This window comes from Ascidia mentula, chromosome 3 (genome assembly GCF_947561715.1).
Source record: "Ascidia mentula chromosome 3, kaAscMent1.1, whole genome shotgun sequence".
In the NCBI taxonomy this organism is placed as follows: domain Eukaryota; kingdom Metazoa; phylum Chordata; class Ascidiacea; order Phlebobranchia; family Ascidiidae; genus Ascidia; species Ascidia mentula.
Window position 1 is genome coordinate 5,696,097 of NC_138568.1, and position 20,101 is coordinate 5,716,197.

A 20,101-nucleotide genomic window follows, 5' to 3' on the forward strand; every position below is an offset into this window, starting at 1 on the left:
AAAAATACCACCCCGAAACATATTTGGTCTAAAACCAATCAGAGGGACCTTAAGAGGTGAGAGGAATTAACCAATTGGAGATCACACGATATTATAGAATTGAGGCTTCCAACCAATAAACCTTGAAGCTCGAAGCCTTTGCAACAGAAACACCTCAGTTGTTGCAAACAATGGTTTCATGACCCCCCCTTACTTAATACTCCTGCCCCCCCCAGATTCACATGGACCCTGTTGCCATCTCGCGGGGCTTGGAACCACTAACTCTACGTCATAAAGCAGTTGAAGATGGACGATAAGAAACTCACCCATTTGTACATCAGTATACCGTTATTTTAATTTACAGTGCGATGGTCGTTACGTAAAATGGGCATCGAAACAGTTTTGTTTCTTGTCCTAATCAAACGAGAAAACACAGTAACTGTTATGAAACAAAAGACACTTGTATCTACCAAACTCGTCGCTATTTGGGGCCAAACTGTGTGCAGACAGTTACGTAAAACATTCTTTGTTTTCAGTACCAATGAACCATGATCTGAGAGAGAAGTTATGACGAGACAGAGTTGTTGACACCGGCCCTAACGTGTTGTTATTCCCGGTCGCTAGACCTTTAACCAAAGAACACAACTTACAGAAGTTTGTCTGTTCCTTGTAAAGTGGCATTTGCGAAATGTCCATCGTCTGCCACATAAAGTAATCCCTGTATTCTTTGTCATTTCGGTCCAAATATTGCAAATATTTCACCAAATCTTCAGGAGTAGGATAATCTTGAGCGTAGATAAATGAATTCGGAGGCGCCACAGCTTCGTAATCAGATTTTTGGGCGCCGAGCACCACTGGTACTGTTCCAGCACCCAGAGCATTTTTCCAAAACTTTTCCGTGATGTAATCCTTGCATCCCCAGCTATTTTCAAACGCCAGGTAGAACTTGTACTTGCTGTAGTTAAACTCCTGGCGGACTTTGCTGCCGCTGCATCTTCCTCCGAAGGTAAGATTGAGGCCAGCGGCGATCATTCTTCTCGCGTACTTCATGCGATCCAAAGCACCCTTGTTTACGTTGCAGTTTGAAACCACCCATAAAGCGAGGTGCTTCTTTTTGTTGATAAACGCGTCCAGTTCCTCGACAGTTTTTGCTTGCTTGTTTCGATTTATCCCTCTGTAAGTACCAGCAGCATTTCCGTACGGAAATGGTACATCGGAATCTCGCCTGAACAACAGAAATCAAAATAAAACGCAGTAAGACAATCGTTTCTCCTTCGGACTCCCCGAATCTCTCTAATTCAATTATTCTGTTTGCGGTTGTCTAACATCTGAAGCAATTATTGCCAATGCCTTTGAGTTAGAATCAGTCTTGTATGTGTATCTGTTAAATTTTTTATTCGGCCTCGTGATCCCTATTCGATTATCTGCGTGTGATCATTGATTTTAATGTCATTCCGTGTTTTCAAATCCCAAACTTCGCAATAACATTGACAGAGTATCATACTCATTTTCAAACTTGGACCTACCTGAGTGTAAGAGAAAGATTAAAAATTCCGTCTAATTGTTTTAAATTGTGGGAGTTACGATGAGTAAGAGTGCTTTCCATAGTCCACCAACCATACAAGTGGTTTTTCTTTCTAAAAAAATGTGTGATTTTCAAATAATTCTCAAAATATTGAATTTTGTTATTGAACCCACCGTAATTTTGGGAGATCCTTGAGATTAAATTCGCTGTGATGAATCACAACCACCTTTATGCCATCCCCAATTAACTGTACAAAAGTTGTTACAATCAAATAGAATCTGGCAGTTTGTGGAAAATTGTGAAGTTGTCCAACATAAATGTCGCAAGTTTATGTTAAGTATATTGATAGAAGGCAATATGTTTACTTTGGTGCGGTTGTCAGTTAAGATGCAATCTCCGCAGCCTTTAAGCACCACTTCTTTTCTCTTCTTGTCGAACGGTTTGTACCACAGCAGCAAGACTATCTATAACGTTTTAACATGAGAAATAATTCCAAAAACGACAACTTTAGTCTCTTTTGCTTTTTAAGTGAAAAATATCGGTCGCGTTTAAACCAGCATTCTAGCGCACAGTACACTAAACCCACCTGTTCGTTGGGCGTGTTTCTGGAACTTTTACTTGAGTTTATCTCCGTTTTAACTTTGTTCTACACAAAATTTGTTACGAAAGTAGAATGAAAATTAAACAAACGATATAAACTTACCATATACGTTGATAAAACGCATGGCACGGTAGCGGTTAAGTGTCGGCGCATTGAGACACCCGCGGGCCGTTATATGGGTTTATTGTAGCTGCTTAACTACGTGTACAGCTTGTACCACACGTCTGTATGTTAGTTGCATGTATAATATATTTTCAGATTTTAAATATTGATCGTCGGCACGTTTCAGATGAAAGACACCAGCAACAATTTAACACGGCGAAGTTGACATACTTTTTTTCGAATAACTTTCTGAAGCAAGAGGGGGATTCGAGACGCCCCGATCTCTTCTTGCAAAAAACTATAGGCTACATTCTTTACAGGGGGTTGGGCCCCAGATTTAAAACCCAGGTTTTATTGCTCTAGTATTTCATTGTACGGTAACGAAGCTCTGTCCGCATATAATGTTTTGTTAACTGTAGGACATATTTAAATATTGACATATTTCTTCCATACTTATACCTCCAAAGAGATACTACATTATGTAAAGCATAGAGTACAGTCATTTGTTTACTTCTTACCAGAAACTTCCAAGGATTTTGTGAATTATTTTTCTTGGCTTCGATTTGTAGAAAAAGATTTGCACTGACGACCGCGTAATGATCTATGACCGTACTGAAGTAAACCATCGTTGCAAATGCCGCGGCAATTAGATATAAGACTAGCCACCATAATGTTCTTTTGCTCCACATCTTTCTATAACAGACGATGTTCTGATTATTCTTTTGCGAACTATATTTTCACATGTTTAATTTAGCCGCGGGCCTCCGACGCATTTGTTAAACCTTTTACGCGCAATTAACAACTCAATCCACACGCCGTCGTTCCAAAGCCAACCGCGAGTTCCTTAGGCAAATAAAGGCCCTGGAAGCCTGGCAATTAGTCGACAAAGGCGTTCTTTATATCAGGGCTCACAAAAACAAAAGCCTTGTTTTTGTGCACGGCCTATTTTAGTATCTTGAAATATTGCTATTTTCTAGGGATGAAGGCTACAAGACCGAATCCGAATATTCAGACAATGCACGAAGCACTGTTAGGATTTTTACATGAAATATAGATGGCTGGAATCAAAAACTAGCGAATATTACCTAAAAAATTAGCATACCATTATGGATTTATGTCGCTACAGTGAAGCGGTAAACCGATATTTGTGGTAAATGAAGCGTTTTTACCATAGCGCCCTCTGTAAGGGCGCTATGGTTATAGAGGGCGCTATGGTTTTTACCGATTTGAAATTTATGACGTCATTAAACGTTTGGATTTGTGATTGAAGATATCCGAACCGTACCTTTTCTATTTTTGCACATCCTTACTATTTTTTAAAATCTATTTTTTTATTTTTTTTTGTCCAGAAAACCTATATCGCCCTGACGCACAGACGATGTGCAGGGAATTCATACTTACTTGCGGGAAAAATTTACGGAACGCGTCGAATCATATACTTTTCTTGAAAACTTTCCGCATGAGTCAAGTATTCAATTATCCATTGTTGAAAATTTAGATTTATGAGTAACCAAAGCAAATGGACCATGTCTTCTCAATTTATATGCATCATGCATTGTCATGCTTGCTTTCGTTGCGGAATATGCTACTGGTTTCATATTATTATTCGTCAAAAAATTATAGGTAACCCTAAAAATGCTATAGGTTGTCCTTATCTTCGAATGGTTCCTGTTTGAGACAAACTCTTAAAAATACCACCCCGAAACATGGTCTACGACCTATTAGAGGGACCTTGAGAGGTGAGAGGAATTAACCAATTGGAGATCGCACGATATTATAGAATTGAGACTTCCAACCATTAAACCTTGAAGCTCGAAGCCTTTGCAACAGAAACACCTCAGTTGTTGCAAACAATGGTTTTTATGCCCCCCCCCCTCTTATTAAATATTTCTGCCCCCCAGATTCACATGGACCCTGTTGCCATCTCGCGGGGCTTGTAACCACTAACCTTACGTCATAAAGCACTTGAAGATGGACGATAAGAAACCCAGCCATTTGTACATCGGTATACCGTTATTTTCAATTACAGTGCGATGGTCGTTACGTAAAATGGGCATCGAAACAGTGGACGCACAGTTTTGTTTCTTGTCCTAATCAAGCGAGAAAACACAGTAACTGCTAGGAAACAAAAGACACTTGTATCTGCTAAACTCTTCTCTATTTGGGGCCAAACTGTGTGCAGACAGTTACGTAAAACATTCTTTGTTTTCAGTACCAATAAACCATGATCTGAGAGAGAAGTTATGACGCGATAAAGTTGTTGACACTGGCCCTAACGTGTTGTTATTTCCGGTCGCGAGACCTTTAACCAAAGAACACAACTTGCAGAAGTTTGTCTGTTCCTTGTAAAGCGGCATTTGCGAAATGTCCATCGTCTGCCACAGAAGGTAATCCCTGTACTCTTTGTCATTTCGGTCCAAATATTGCAAATATTTCACCAAGTCTTCAGGAGTAGGATAATCTTGAGCGTAGATAAATGAATTCGGAGGCGCCACAGCTTCGTAATCAGATTTTTGGGCGCCGAGCACCACTGGCACTGTTCCAGCACCCAGAGCATTTTTCCAAAACTTTTTCGTGATGTAATCCTTGCATCCCCAGCTATTTTCAAACGCCAGGTAGAACTTGTACTTGCTGTAGTTAAACTCCTGGCGGACTTTGCTACCGCTGCATCTTCCTCCGAAGGTAAGATTGAGGCCAGCGGCGATCATTCTTCTCGCGTATTTCATGCGATCCAAAGCACCCTTGTTTACGTTGCAGTTTGAAACCACCCACAAAGCGAGGTGCTCCTTTTCGTTGATAAACGCGTTCAGTTCCTCGACAGATTTTGCTTGCTTGTTTCGATTTACCCTTCTGTAAGTACTAGCAGCATTTCCGTACGGAAATCGTACATCGGAATCTCGCCTGAACAATAGAAATCAAAATAAAACGCAGTAAGATACAATTGCTTCTCCTTCGGACTCCCCGAATCTCTCTAATTCAATTATTCTGCTTGCGGTTGTCTAACATCTGAAGCAATTATTGCCAATGCCTTTGAGTTAGAATCAGTCTTGTATGTGTATCTGTTAAACTTTGTATTCGGCCTCGTGATCCCTATTCGATTATCTGCGTGTGATCATTGATTTTAATGTCATTCCGTGTTTTCAAAGCACAAAGTTCGCAATAACATTGACAGAGTATCATACTCATTTTCAAACTTGGACCCACCTGTGTGTAAGAGAAAGATTAAAAATTCCGTCTAATTGTTTTAAATTGTAGGAGTTACGATGAGTAAGAGTGCTTTCCATAGTCCACCAACCATACAAGTGGTTTTTCTTTCTAAAAAAATGTGTGATTTTCAAATAACCTCAAAATTTTGAATTTTGTTGTTGAACCCACCGTAATTTTGGGAGATCCTTGAGATTAAATTCCTTGTAATGAATCACAACCACCTTTATGCCATCCCCAATTAACTGTACAAAAATTGTTACAATCAAATAGAATCTGACAGTTTGTGGATAATTGTGAAGTTGTCCAACATAAATGTCGCAAGTTTATGTTAAGTATATTGATAGAAGGCAATATGTTTACTTTAGTGCGGTTGTCAGTTAAGATGCAATCTCCGCAGTCTTTAAGCACCACTTCTTTTCTCTTCTTGTCGAACGGTTTGTACCACAGCAGCAAGACTATCTATAACGTTTTAACATGAGAAATAATTCCAAAAACGACAACTTTTAGTCTCTTTTGCTTTTTAAGTGAAAAATATCGGTCGCGTTTAAACCAGCATTCTAGCGCACAGCACACTAAACCCACCTGTTCGTTGGGCTTGTTTCTGGAACTTTTACTTGAGTTTATCTCCGTTTTAACTTTGTTCTACACAAAATTTGTTACGAAAGTAGAATGAAAATTAAACAAATGATATAAACTTAGCATTCACGTTGATAAAACGCATGGCACGGTAGCGGTTAAGTGTCGGCGGATTGAGACACCCGCGGGCCGTTTTATAAGTTTATTGTAGCTGCTTAACTACGTGTACAGCTTGTACCACACGTCTGTATGTTAGTTGCATGTTTAATATTTTTTCAGATGTTAAATATTGATCGTCGGCACGTTTCAGATGAAAGACACCAGCAACAATTTAACACGGCGAAGTTGACATACTTTTTTTCGAATAACTTTCTGAAGCAAGAGGGGGATTCGTGACGCCCCGATCTCTTCTTGCAAAAAACTATAGGCTACATTCTTTACAGGGGGTTGGGCCCCAGATTCAAAACCCAGGTTTTATTGCTCTAGTATTTCATTGTACGGTTACGAAGCTCTGTCCGCATATAATGTTTTGTTAACTGTAGGACATTATTTAAATATTTACATATTTCTTCCATACTTATACCTCCAATGAGATACTACATTATGTAAAGCATAGAGTACAGTCATTTGTTTACTTCTTACCAGAAACTTCCAAGGAGTTTGTAAATTGTTTTTCTTGGCTGCGATTTGTAGAAAAGGATTTGCACTGACGACCGCGTAATGATCTGTGACCGTACTGAAGTAAACCATTGTTGCAAATGCCGCGGCAATTAGATATAAGACTAGCCACCATAATGTTCTTTTGCTCCACATCTTTCTATAGCAGACGATGTTCTGATTATTCTTTCGCGAACTATATTTCTACATGTTTAATTTAGCCGCGGGCCTCCGACGCATTTGTTAAACCTTTTACGCGCAATTAATAACTCAATCCACACGCCGTCGTTCCAAAGCCAACCGCTAGTTCCTCAGGCAAATAAAAGCTCTGGAAGCCTGGCAATTAGTCGACAAAGGCGTTCTTTATACCAGGGCTCACAAAAACAAAAGCCTTGTTTTTTGTGCACGGCATATAAAGTATCTCAAAATATTGCTATTTTCTAGGAATGAAGGCTACAAGACCGAATCCGAATATTCAGACAATGCAGGAGGCACTGTTAGGATTTTTACATGAAATATAGATGGCTGGAATCAAAAACTAGCGAATATTACCTAAAAAATTAGCATACCATTATGGATTTATGTCGCTACAGTGAAGCGGTAAACCGATATTTGTGGTAAATGAAGCGTTTTTACCATAGCGCCCTCTGTAAGGGCGCTATGGTTATAGAGGGCGCTATGGTTTTTACCGATTTGAAATTTATGACGTCATTAAATGTTTGGATTTGTGATTGAAGATATCCGAACCGTACCTTTTCTATTTTTGCACATCCTTACTATTTTTCAAAATATATTTTTTAATTTTTTTTGTCCAGAAAACCTATATCGCCTTGACGCACAGACGATGTGCAGGGAATTCATACTTACTTGCGGGAAAAATTTACGGAACGCGTCGAATCATATACTTTTCTTGAAAACTTTCCGCATGAGTCAAGTATTCAATTATCCATTGTTGAAAATTCAGATTTATGAGTAACCAAAGCAAATGGACCATGTCTTCTCAATTTATATGCATCATGCATTGTCATGCTTGCTTTCGTTGCGGAATATGCTATTGGTTTCATATTATTATTCGTCAAAAAATTATAGGTAACCCTAAAAATGCAATAGGTTGTCCTTATCTTAGAATGGTTCCTGTTTGAGACCTACTCTGAAAAATACCACCCCGAAACATGGTCTACAACCAATTAGAGGGACCTTGAGAGGTGAGAGGAATTAACCAATTGGAGATCGCACGATATTATAGAATTGAGGCTTCCAACCATTAAACCTTGAAGCTCGACGCCTTTGCAACAGAAAAACCTCAGTTGTTGCAACCAATGGTTGTTATGCCCCCCCCCCCCTTATTAAATACTTCTGCCCCCCAGATTCACATGGACCCTGTTGCCATCTCGCGGGGCTTGTAACCACTAACCTTACGTCATAAAGCACTTGAAGATGGACGATAAGAAACTCACCCATTTGTACATCAGTATACCGTTATTTTAATTTACAGTGCGATGGTCGTTACGTAAAATGGGCATCGAAACAGTTTTGTTTCTTGTCCTAATCAAACGAGAAAACACAGTAACTGCTAGGAAACAAAAGACACTTGTATCTACCAAACTCTTCGCTATTTGGGGCCAAACTGTGTGCTGACAGTTACGTAAAACATTCTTTGTTTTCAGTACCAATGAACCATGATCTGAGAGAGAAGTTATGACGCGATAAGGTTGTTGACACCGGCCCTAACGTGTTGTTATTCCCGGTCGCGAGACCTTTAACCAAAGAACACAACTTACAGAAGTTTGTCTGTTCCTTGTAAAGTGGCATTTGCGAAATGTCCATCGTCTGCCACAGAAGGTAATCCCTGTATTCTTTGTCATTTCGGTCCAAATATTGCAAATATTTCACCAAATCTTCAGGAGTAGGATAATCTTGAGCGTAGATAAATGAATTCGGAGGCGCCACAGCTTCGTAGTCAGATTTTGGGGCGCCGAGCACCACTGGTACTGTTCCAGCACCCAGAGCATTTTTCCAAAACTTTTCCGTGATGTAATCCTTGCACCCCCAGCTATTTTCAAACGCCAGATAGAACTTGTACTTGCTGTAGTTAAACTCCTGGCGGACTTTGCTGCCGCTGCATCTTCCTCCGAAGGTAAGATTGAGGCCAGCGGCGATCATTCTTCTCGCGTACTTCATGCGATCTAAAGCACCCTTGTTTCGGTTGCAGTTTGAAACCACCCATAAAGCGAGGTGCTTCTTTTTGTTGATAAACGCGTCCAGTTCCTCGACAGATTTTGCTTGCTTGTTTCGATTTATTCTTCTGTAAGTACTGGCAGCATTTCCGTACGGAAATGGTACATCGGAATCTCGCCTGAACAACAGAAATCAAAATAAAACACGGTGAGACAATCGTTTCTCCTCCGGACTCCACGAATCTCTTTGTTTCAATTATTCTGTTTGCGGTTGTCTAACATCTGAAGCAATTATTGCCAATGCCTTTGAGTTAGAATCAGTCTTGTATGTGTATCTGTTAAATTTTGTACTCGGCCTCGTGATCCCTATTCGATTATCTGCGTGTGATCATTGATTTTAATGTCATTCCGTGTTTTCAAAGCCCAAACTTCGCAATAACATTGACAGTATCATACTCATTTTTAAACTTGGACCCACCTGAGTGTAAGAGAAAGATTAAAAATTCCGTCTAATTGTTTTAAATTGTGGGAGTTACGATGAGTAAGAGTGCTTTCCATTGTCCACCAACCATACAAGTGGTTTTTCTTTCTAAAAAATTTTGTGATTTTCAAATAATTCTCAAAATATTGAATTTTATTATTGAACCCACCGTAATTTTGGGAGATCCTTGAGATTAAATTCCTTGTAATGAATCACAACCACCTTTATGCCATCCCCAATCAACTGTACAAAAGTTGTTACAATCAAATAGAATCTGACAGTTTGTGGATAATTGTGAAGTTGTCCAACATAAATGTCGCAAGTTTGTGTTATATATATTGATAGAAGGCAATATGTTTACTTTAGTGCGGTTGTCAGTTAAGATGCAATCTCCGCAGTCTTTAAGCACCACTTCTTTTCTCTTCGTGTCGAACGGTTTGTACCACAGCAGCAAGACTATCTATAACGTTTTAACATGAGAAATAATTCCAAAAACGACAACTTTAGTCTCTTTTGCTTTTTAAGTGAAAAATATCGGTCGCGTTTAAACCAGCATTCTAGCGCACAGCACACTAAACCCATCTGTTCGTTGGGCTTGTTTCTGGAACTTTTACTTGAGTTTATCTCCGTTTTAACTTTGTTCTACACAAAATTTGTTACGAAAGTAGAATGAAAATTAAACAAATGATATAAACTTACCATACACGTTGATAAAACGCATGGCACGGTAGCGGTTAAGTGTCGGCGGATTGAGACACCCGCGGGCCGTTTTATGAGTTTATTGTAGCTGCTTAACTACGTGTACAGCTTGTACCACACGTCTGTATGTTAGTTGCATGTTTAATATTTTTTCAGATGTTAAATATTGATCGTCGGCACGTTTCAGATGAAAGACACCAGCAACAATTTAACACGGCGAAGTTGACATACTTTTTTTCGAATAACTTTCTGAAGCAAGAGGGGGTAACGAAGCTCTGTCCGCATATAATGTTTTGTTAACTGTAGGACATTATTTAAATATTTACATATTTCTTCCATACTTATACCTCCAATGAGATACTACATTATGTAAAGCATAGAGTACAGTCATTTGTTTACTTCTTACCAGAAACTTCCAAGGAGTTTGTAAATTGTTTTTCTTGGCTGCGATTTGTAGAAAAGGATTTGCACTGACGACCGCGTAATGATCTGTGACCGTACTGAAGTAAACCATTGTTGCAAATGCCGCGGCAATTAGATATAAGACTAGCCACCATAATGTTCTTTTGCTCCACATCTTTCTATAGCAGACGATGTTCTGATTATTCTTTCGCGAACTATATTTCTACATGTTTAATTTAGCCGCGGGCCTCCGACGCATTTGTTAAACCTTTTACGCGCAATTAATAACTCAATCCACACGCCGTCGTTCCAAAGCCAACCGCTAGTTCCTCAGGCAAATAAAGGCTCTGGAAGCCTGGCAATTAGTCGACAAAGGCGTTCTTTATACCAGGGCTCACAAAAACAAAAGCCTTGTTTTTTGTGCACGGCATATAAAGTATCTCAAAATATTGCTATTTTCTAGGAATGAAAGCTACAAGACCGAATCCGAATATTCAGACAATGCAGGAGGCACTGTTAGGATTTTTACATGAAATATAGATGGCTGGAATCAAAAACTAGCGAATATTACCTAAAAAATTAGCATACCATTATGGATTTATGTCGCTACAGTGAAGCGGTAAACCGATATTTGTGGTAAATGAAGCGTTTTTACCATAGCGCCCTCTGTAAGGGCGCTATGGTTATAGAGGGCGCTATGGTTTTTACCGATTTGAAATTTATGACGTCATTAAATGTTTGGATTTGTGATTGAAGATATCCGAACCGTACCTTTTCTATTTTTGCACATCCTTACTATTTTTCAAAATATATTTTTTAATTTTTTTTGTCCAGAAAACCTATATCGCCTTGACGCACAGACGATGTGCAGGGAATTCATACTTACTTGCGGGAAAAATTTACGGAACGCGTCGAATCATATACTTTTCTTGAAAACTTTCCGCATGAGTCAAGTATTCAATTATCCATTGTTGAAAATTCAGATTTATGAGTAACCAAAGCAAATGGACCATGTCTTCTCAATTTATATGCATCATGCATTGTCATGCTTGCTTTCGTTGCGGAATATGCTATTGGTTTCATATTATTATTCGTCAAAAAATTATAGGTAACCCTAAAAATGCAATAGGTTGTCCTTATCTTAGAATGGTTCCTGTTTGAGACCTACTCTGAAAAATACCACCCCGAAACATGGTCTACAACCAATTAGAGGGACCTTGAGAGGTGAGAGGAATTAACCAATTGGAGATCGCACGATATTATAGAATTGAGGCTTCCAACCATTAAACCTTGAAGCTCGACGCCTTTGCAACAGAAAAACCTCAGTTGTTGCAACCAATGGTAATTATGCCCCCCCCCCCCTTATTAAATACTTCTGCCCCCCAGATTCACATGGACCCTGTTGCCATCTCGCGGGGCTTGTAACCACTAACCTTACGTCATAAAGCACTTGAAGATGGACGATAAGAAACTCACCCATTTGTACATCAGTATACCGTTATTTTAATTTACAGTGCGATGGTCGTTACGTAAAATGGGCATCGAAACAGTTTTGTTTCTTGTCCTAATCAAACGAGAAAACACAGTAACTGCTAGGAAACAAAAGACACTTGTATCTACCAAACTCTTCGCTATTTGGGGCCAAACTGTGTGCTGACAGTTACGTAAAACATTCTTTGTTTTCAGTACCAATGAACCATGATCTGAGAGAGAAGTTATGACGCGATAAGGTTGTTGACACCGGCCCTAACGTGTTGTTATTCCCGGTCGCGAGACCTTTAACCAAAGAACACAACTTACAGAAGTTTGTCTGTTCCTTGTAAAGTGGCATTTGCGAAATGTCCATCGTCTGCCACAGAAGGTAATCCCTGTATTCTTTGTCATTTCGGTCCAAATATTGCAAATATTTCACCAAATCTTCAGGAGTAGGATAATCTTGAGCGTAGATAAATGAATTCGGAGGCGCCACAGCTTCGTAGTCAGATTTTGGGGCGCCGAGCACCACTGGTACTGTTCCAGCACCCAGAGCATTTTTCCAAAACTTTTCCGTGATGTAATCCTTGCACCCCCAGCTATTTTCAAACGCCAGATAGAACTTGTACTTGCTGTAGTTAAACTCCTGGCGGACTTTGCTGCCGCTGCATCTTCCTCCGAAGGTAAGATTGAGGCCAGCGGCGATCATTCTTCTCGCGTACTTCATGCGATCTAAAGCACCCTTGTTTCGGTTGCAGTTTGAAACCACCCATAAAGCGAGGTGCTTCTTTTTGTTGATAAACGCGTCCAGTTCCTCGACAGATTTTGCTTGCTTGTTTCGATTTATTCTTCTGTAAGTACTGGCAGCATTTCCGTACGGAAATGGTACATCGGAATCTCGCCTGAACAACAGAAATCAAAATAAAACACAGTGAGACAATCGTTTCTCCTCCGGACTCCACGAATCTCTTTGTTTCAATTATTCTGTTTGCGGTTGTCTAACATCTGAAGCAATTATTGCCAATGCCTTTGAGTTAGAATCAGTCTTGTATGTGTATCTGTTAAATTTTGTACTCGGCCTCGTGATCCCTATTCGATTATCTGCGTGTGATCATTGATTTTAATGTCATTCCGTGTTTTCAAAGCCCAAACTTCGCAATAACATTGACAGTATCATACTCATTTTTAAACTTGGACCCACCTGAGTGTAAGAGAAAGATTAAAAATTCCGTCTAATTGTTTTAAATTGTGGGAGTTACGATGAGTAAGAGTGCTTTCCATTGTCCACCAACCATACAAGTGGTTTTTCTTTCTAAAAAATTTTGTGATTTTCAAATAATTCTCAAAATATTGAATTTTATTATTGAACCCACCGTAATTTTGGGAGATCCTTGAGATTAAATTCCTTGTAATGAATCACAACCACCTTTATGCCATCCCCAATCAACTGTACAAAAGTTGTTACAATCAAATAGAATCTGACAGTTTGTGGATAATTGTGAAGTTGTCCAACATAAATGTCGCAAGTTTGTGTTAAGTATATTGATAGAAGGCAATATGTTTACTTTGGTGCGGTTGTCAGTTAAGATGCAATCACCGCAGTCTTTAAGCACCACTTCTTTTCTCTTCGTGTCGAACGGTTTGTACCACAGCAGCAAGACTATCTATAACGTTTTAACATGAGAAATAATTCCAAAAACGACAACTTTAGTCTCTTTTGCTTTTTAAGTGAAAAATATCGGTCGCGTTTAAACCAGCATTCTAGCGCACAGCACACTAAACCCACCTGTTCGTTGGGTTTGTTTCTGGAACTTTTACTTGAGTTTATCTCCGTTTCAACTTTGTTCTACACAAAATTTGTTACGAAAGTAGAATGAAAATTAAACAAACGATATAAACTTACCATACACGTTGATAAAACGCATGGCACGGTAGCGGTTAAGTGTCGGCGCATTGAGACACCCGCGGGCCGTTTTATAGGTTTATTGTAGCTGCTTAACTACGTGTACAGCTTGTACCACACGTCTGTATGTTAGTTGCATGTTTAATATATTTTCTGATTTTAAATATTGATCGTCGGCACGTTTCAGATGAAAGACACCAGCAACAATTTAACACGGCGAAGTTGACATACTTTTTTTCGAATAACTTTCTAAAGCAAGAGGGGGATTCGTGACGCCCCGATCTCTTCTTGCAAAAAACTATAGGCTATATTCTTTACAGGGGGTTGGGCCCCAGATTTAAAACCCAGGTTTTATTGCTCTAGTATTTCATTGTACGGTTACGAAGCTCTGTCCGCATATAATGGTTTTTTTAACTGTAGGACATATTTAAATATTTACATATTTCTTCCATACTTATACCCCCAAGGAGATACTACATTATGTAAAGCATAGAGTGCAATCATTTGTTTACTTCTTACCAGAAACTTCCAAGGAGTTTGTGAATTATTTTTCTTGGCTGCGATTTGTAGAAAAAGATTTGCACTGACGACCGCGTAATGATCTGTGACCGTACTGAAGTAAACCATCGTTGCAAATGCCGCGGCAATTAGATATAAGACTAGCCACCATAATGTTCTTTTGCTCCACATCTTTCTATAACAGACGATGTTCTGATTATTCTTTCGCGAACTATATTTCCACATGTTTAATTTAGCCGCGGCCTCCGACGTAGCCGACCGCTAGTTCCTCAGGCAAATAAAGGCTCTGAAGGCCTGGCAATTAGTCGACAAAAGCGTTCTTTATACCAGGGCTCACAAAAACAAAAGCCTTGTTTTTGTGCACGGCCTATATAAGTATCTTGAAATATTGCTATTTTCTAGGGATGAAGGCTACAAGACCGAAGCCGAATATTCAGACAATGCACGATTCCAAGCACTGTAAGGATTTTTACATAAAATATAAATTGCTGGTATAAAAAAACTAGCGAATATTACCTCGAAAATTAGCATACCATTATGGATTTATGTCGCTACAGTGAAGAGGTAAACCGATATTTGTGGTAAATTAAACGTTTTTACCGAATTGAAAATTTATGACGTCATTAAGTTGTTGCATTGGTCCAAATAGTGATATCCGAACCGTACCTTTTCTATTATTGCAGATCCTTACTATTTTTCAAAATCTATTTTTTAATTTTTTTTGTCCAGAAAACCTATATCGCCTTGACGCACAGACGATGTGCAGGGAATTCATACTTAGCCTACTTGCGGGAAAAATTTACGGAACGCGTCGAATCATATACTTTTCTTGAAAACTTTCCGCATGAGTCAAGTATTCAATTATCCATTGTTGCACTACCTCGCTAAACCAAGTTGTATAAATGGGTGTGAAAGAACAAATAGGAAAGACCAGAAGACAAAATTAATTTGCAGTTAACAACAAAAGAACAAAAACAAGGTCAGGAAAAAATTATGCACATTTTAATACGAAGGCAGTTCGTGCTCATTAACCATAGAATACTAAAACATTTTAGTATTCTATGCATTAACGTACCACGAAAAAAGTTCCGTTAGTTGCTCCGTCAAAGTTTACATATGTAAATAAACATATCACAAAAACATTTCTGACTGACTCAAGTTTCAGTTTAGACTTGGACAGAGTAAGTTTTACAAGAAAAAGGTGGATTTGTGCGAAAAGTGTTACATGGCCAGTTGTTTATATTAGTTGGAATAATGCGAAAAAAACTATGTATATTGCAGTTCACATAGTTTTTGCATAAATTGTGCATAAATGTCATGCTGGAAACGTGAATAACGGTTCTTAAACATTTTCTTTACAATACGAGTGGATTTGATGGCGAAGCAAGAAAAGCGCACCGTAACTGGTGGAGGAAAGACTTACGATTATCTGTTTAAGTTGCTGTTGATTGGAGACAGTGGCGTTGGAAAAACATGCGTCCTTTTTCGATTTTCGGAAGACCACTTTCATTCTACTTTTATTTCTACGATCGGTGGGAGATTAATAAGTTAAGTGTTGTTGTAATTATAACTCACAGATGATTGTGCGTTTAGGGATTGACTTCAAAATACGAACTATAAACGTCTCTTCTTGTGTAAAGGCAGATTCGTTCGTTTACGAAAACCTGCACGCGAGATCAAGTAAAATTCTTCAGCACGTGACATTAATCGTTGGATTCATATAAACTGCAGTTGTACCACTTTATGGTTCTTAAGGATTATGACGAGCACAATCACTTACACATGGAACAATCAAGCAACATGAGGCTTACAGTTTTGATTGCTGGGTGCTCGACAATGCGAGCTGAAATAACCTTTGTAGTGTATTTCTCCAACTAATTGTACAACTTTTTTTCTGCTAAATGCTTGCTCCTGGTCGAGCCATATCTTACCTCACTAGCTTTGATTATACAAGAAATTGCTAATATGCTTTCCACAAAAATAAACACAGCACCATGCCTTATTTTAAAAATTACACCTAGAAGCACATGATAAAAGCATTTATCCCTCACAGCTAGTTAAAGTTTTCTAAACGCCTTTATAAAGATAGTTTGCACAAAATTTCAAGTATTGGCGCATGTGGACTATTATTAGCTGCTCTTTAAGCGAAGGCTCAACACAATCCATCATTAAAAAGATAAGCGCACCATGCAAAGCTGCACATCCTTTTAAAAGGCACTTTTCAACTTTTCACCACACGCTTGACTGCCTTTTAGACCTGCAATAGATTGCAAATCGCCTGTTGAGACAATTTCTAAAGGCTGTACGAACGTATGCCCTAGAGAAGCGTGGCCGACTTTTGATGCTGCTGTGCTCATGTTGTTGCTCGTACATTAGCAGAATGTAACATATCCGGAGGCTATTTTTATTTCATTTCATTACGTGGCAAACGCGGGCAGAAATGATTGGTCAAGCGGCGAGAGAAATAATGAGCGAAAAGCCAGACAGTTCTCTGGTGGTGGCGTGTGGTAAACACTGTTTTTGGTGGGAGATCTTATGTGGTAATTGTCGATGAACGCTCGTCGTAGTGGAATGTGTATTATGTGCCAGTCTTAAAACGTTGTTTTATTCGCGCTTTTATCGTTTTATTCTTTTATACCTATTAGCGTTTCCATTTTATTACAAAACTAGCCACCTTGGTCGTGTGACTCCAGGTCTTGGCGATAGGCCGTTAGTGCAGAGTAGCCTAGGCCCAAGACAAGCTAATTTCGGTTACATATTCACCCATAATTTGTCCGAAAATTCAGATTTATGAGTAACCAAAGCAAATGGACCATGTCTTTTCAATTTATATGCATCATGCATTGTCATGCTTGCTTTCGTTTCGGAATATGCTACTGGTTTCATATTATTATTCGTCAAAAAATTATAGGTAAACCTAAAATTGCTGTAGGTTGTCCTTATCTTCGAATGGTTTCTGTTTGAGACCAATTCTGAAAAATACCACCCCGAAACATATTTGGTCTACAACCAATTAGAGGGACCTTGAGAGGTGAGAGGAATTAACCAATTGGAGATCACACGATATTATAGAATTGAGGCTTCCAACCATTAAACCTTGAAGCTCGAAGCCTTTGCAACAGAAACACCTCAGTTGTTGCAAACAATGGTTTTCATGCCAACCCCCTCATTTAATACTCCGAAACAGTGAACGCACAGTTTTGTTTCTTGTCCTAATCAAGCGACAAAACACAGTAACTGTTATGAAACAAAAGACACTTGTATCTACTAAACTCTTCGCTATTTTGGGGCCAAACTGTGTGCAGACAGTTACGTAAAACATTCTTTGTTTTCAGTACCAATGAACCATGATCTGAGAGAGAAGTTATGACGAGACAGAGTTGTTGACACCGGCCCTAACGTGTTGTTATTCCCGGTCGCGAGACCTTTAACCAAAGAACACAACTTACAGAAGTTTGTCTGTTCCTTCTGTAGTGGCATTTGCGAAATGTCCATCGTCTGCCACAGAAGGTAATCCCTGTATTTTTTGTCATTTCGGTCCAAATATTGCAAATATTTCACCAAATCTTCAGGAGTAGGATAATCTTGAGCGTAGATAAATGAATTCGGAGGCGCCACAGCTTCGTAGTCAGACTTTGGGGCGCCGAGCACCACTGGTACTGTTCCAGCACCCAGAGAATTTTTCCAAAACTTTTCCGTGATGTAATCCTTGCATCCCCAGCTATTTTCAAACGCCAGGTAGAACTTATACTTGCTGTAGTTAAACTCCTGGCGGACTTTGCTGCCGCTGCATCTTCCTCCGAAGGTAAGATTGAGTCCAGCGGAGATCATTCTTCTCGCGTACTTCATGCGATCTAAAGCACCCTTGTTTACGTAGCAGTTTGAAACCACCCATAATGCGAGGTGCTCCTTTTCGTTGATAAATGCGTCCAGTTCCTCGACAGTTTTTGCTTGCTTGTTTCGATTTATCCTTCTGTAAGTACCAGCAGCATTTCCGTACGAAAATCGTACATCGGAATCTCGCCTGAACAACAGAAATCAAAATAAAACACAGTGAGACAATCGTTTCTCCTCCGGACTCCACGAATCTCTTTGTTTCAATTATTCTGTTTGCGGTTGTCTAACATCTGAAGCAATTATTGCCAATGCCTTTGAGTTAGAATCAGTCTTGTATGTGTATCTGTTAAACTTTGTATTCGGCCTCGTGATCCCTATTCGATTATCTGCGTGTGATCATTGATTTTAAAGTCATTCCCTGTTTTCAAATCCCAAACTTCGCAATAACATTGACAGAGTATTATACTCATTTTTAAACTTGGACTTACCTGAGTGTGAGAGAAAGATTAAAAATTCCGTCTAATTGTTTTAAATTGTGGGAGTTACGATGAGTAAGAGTGCTTTCCATTGTCCACCAACCATACAAGTGGTTTTTCTTTCTAAAAAAATGTGTGATTTTCAAATAATTCTCAAAATATTGAATTTTGTTATTGAACCCACCGTAATTTTGGGAGATCCTTGAGAATAAATTCGCTGTGATGAATCACAACCACCTTTATGCCATCCCCAATTAACTGTACAAAAGTTGTTACAATCAAATAGAATCTGACAGTTTGTGGATAATTGTGAAGTTGTCCAACATAAATGTCGCAAGTTTGTGTTAAGTATATTGATAGAAGGCAATATGTTTACTTTAGTGCGGTTGTCAGTTAAGATGCAATCTCCGCATCCTTTAAGCACCACTTCTTTTCTCTTCTTGTCGAACGGTTTGTACCACAGCAGCAAGACTATCTATAACGTTTTAACATGAGAAATAATTCCAAAAACGACAACTTTAGTCTCTTTTGCTTTTTAAGTGAAAAATATCGGTCGCGTTTAAACTAGCATTCTAGCGCACAGCACACTAAACCCACCTGTTCGTTGGGCGTGTTTCTGGAACTTTTACTTGAGTTTATCTCCGTTTTAACTTTGTTCTACACAAAATTTTTGTTACGAAAGTAGAATGAAAATTAAACAAACGATATAAACTTACCATATACGTTGATAAAACGCATGGCACGGTAGCGGTTAAGTGTCGGCGGATTGAGACACCCGCGGGCCGTTTTATAGGTTTATTGTAGCTGCTTAACTACGTGTACAGCTTGTACCACACGTCTGTATGTTAGTTGCATGTTTAATATATTTTCAGATTTTAAATATTGATCGTCGGCACGTTTCAGATGAAAGACACCAGCAACAATTTAACACGGCGAAGTTGACATACTTTTTTTCGAATAACTTTCTAAAGCAAGAGGGGGATTCGAGACGCCCCGATCTCTTCTTGCAAAAAAGTATAGGCTACATTCTTTACAGGGGGTTGGGCCCCAGATTTAAAACCCAGGTTTTATTGCTCTAGTATTTCATTGTACGGTAACGAAGCTCTGTCCGCATATAATGTTTTGTTAACTGTAGGACATATTTAAATATTGACATATTTCTTCCTTACTTATACCTCCAAAGAGATACTACATTATGTAAAGCATAGAGTACAGTCATTTGTTTACTTCTTACCAGAAACTTCCAAGGAGTTTGTGAATTATTTTTCTTGGCTTCGATTTGTAGAAAAAGATTTGCACTGACGACCGCGTAATGATCTGTGAGCGTACTGAAGTAAACCATCGTTGCAAATGCCGCGGCAATTAGATATAAGACTAGCCACCATAATGTTCTTTTGCTCCACATCTTTCTATAACAGATGATGTTCTGATTATTCTTTTGCGAACTATATTTCCACATGTTTAATTTAGCCGCGGGCCTCCGACGC

The 20,101-nt window shown here is 39.0% G+C and overlaps 5 protein-coding genes across 6 annotated transcripts; all 5 read right to left on the bottom strand.

The window, feature by feature from the left end:
- Positions 1-359: 359 nt before the first annotated feature.
- LOC145895013 (4-galactosyl-N-acetylglucosaminide 3-alpha-L-fucosyltransferase FUT6-like) lies at positions 360-2,915 on the bottom strand. Its single transcript, XM_082983751.1, has 6 exons — positions 2,726-2,915; positions 2,091-2,150; positions 1,870-1,968; positions 1,678-1,751; positions 1,506-1,616; positions 360-1,204 (listed from the first exon to the last, which is right to left on the bottom strand). The coding sequence occupies exons 1-6, from the start codon at positions 2,894-2,896 to the stop codon at positions 490-492; spliced, it is 1,230 nt and encodes a 409-aa protein (XP_082839877.1). The 5' UTR covers positions 2,897-2,915; the 3' UTR covers positions 360-489.
- Positions 2,916-4,384: 1,469 nt separating this feature from the next.
- LOC145894803 (alpha-(1,3)-fucosyltransferase 7-like) lies at positions 4,385-6,802 on the bottom strand. Its single transcript, XM_082983448.1, has 6 exons — positions 6,633-6,802; positions 5,997-6,056; positions 5,775-5,873; positions 5,583-5,656; positions 5,412-5,522; positions 4,385-5,108 (listed from the first exon to the last, which is right to left on the bottom strand). The coding sequence occupies exons 1-6, from the start codon at positions 6,738-6,740 to the stop codon at positions 4,394-4,396; spliced, it is 1,167 nt and encodes a 388-aa protein (XP_082839574.1). The 5' UTR covers positions 6,741-6,802; the 3' UTR covers positions 4,385-4,393.
- A 1,465-nt stretch (positions 6,803-8,267) lies between these two features.
- Positions 8,268-10,580, bottom strand: LOC145894804 (3-galactosyl-N-acetylglucosaminide 4-alpha-L-fucosyltransferase FUT3-like). Of its 2 annotated transcripts, none has more exons than XM_082983449.1 (5): positions 10,411-10,580; positions 9,667-9,765; positions 9,475-9,548; positions 9,303-9,413; positions 8,268-9,003 (listed from the first exon to the last, which is right to left on the bottom strand). In XM_082983449.1, the coding sequence occupies exons 1-5, from the start codon at positions 10,516-10,518 to the stop codon at positions 8,289-8,291; spliced, it is 1,107 nt and encodes a 368-aa protein (XP_082839575.1). In that variant the 5' UTR covers positions 10,519-10,580; the 3' UTR covers positions 8,268-8,288. The 2 variants fall into 2 exon arrangements, with proteins under 2 accessions (XP_082839575.1, XP_082839577.1); XM_082983451.1 differs by lacking the exon at positions 10,411-10,580 and adding an exon at positions 9,884-9,939 and having other exon boundaries at positions 9,667-9,761.
- Positions 10,581-12,045: 1,465 nt separating this feature from the next.
- On the bottom strand, positions 12,046-15,175 carry LOC145895193 (alpha-(1,3)-fucosyltransferase 7-like). The gene is made up of 7 exons (XM_082983959.1): positions 15,088-15,175; positions 14,302-14,476; positions 13,666-13,725; positions 13,445-13,543; positions 13,253-13,326; positions 13,081-13,191; positions 12,046-12,781 (listed from the first exon to the last, which is right to left on the bottom strand). The coding sequence occupies exons 2-7, from the start codon at positions 14,470-14,472 to the stop codon at positions 12,067-12,069; spliced, it is 1,230 nt and encodes a 409-aa protein (XP_082840085.1). The 5' UTR covers positions 14,473-14,476; positions 15,088-15,175; the 3' UTR covers positions 12,046-12,066.
- Positions 15,176-17,557: 2,382 nt separating this feature from the next.
- On the bottom strand, positions 17,558-20,018 carry LOC145895088 (4-galactosyl-N-acetylglucosaminide 3-alpha-L-fucosyltransferase FUT6-like). The gene is made up of 6 exons (XM_082983841.1): positions 19,849-20,018; positions 19,212-19,271; positions 18,991-19,089; positions 18,799-18,872; positions 18,627-18,737; positions 17,558-18,325 (listed from the first exon to the last, which is right to left on the bottom strand). Exons 1-6 carry the CDS (start codon positions 19,954-19,956, stop codon positions 17,611-17,613), a joined length of 1,167 nt encoding a protein of 388 aa, XP_082839967.1. The 5' UTR covers positions 19,957-20,018; the 3' UTR covers positions 17,558-17,610.
- Positions 20,019-20,101: the final 83 nt, after the last annotated feature.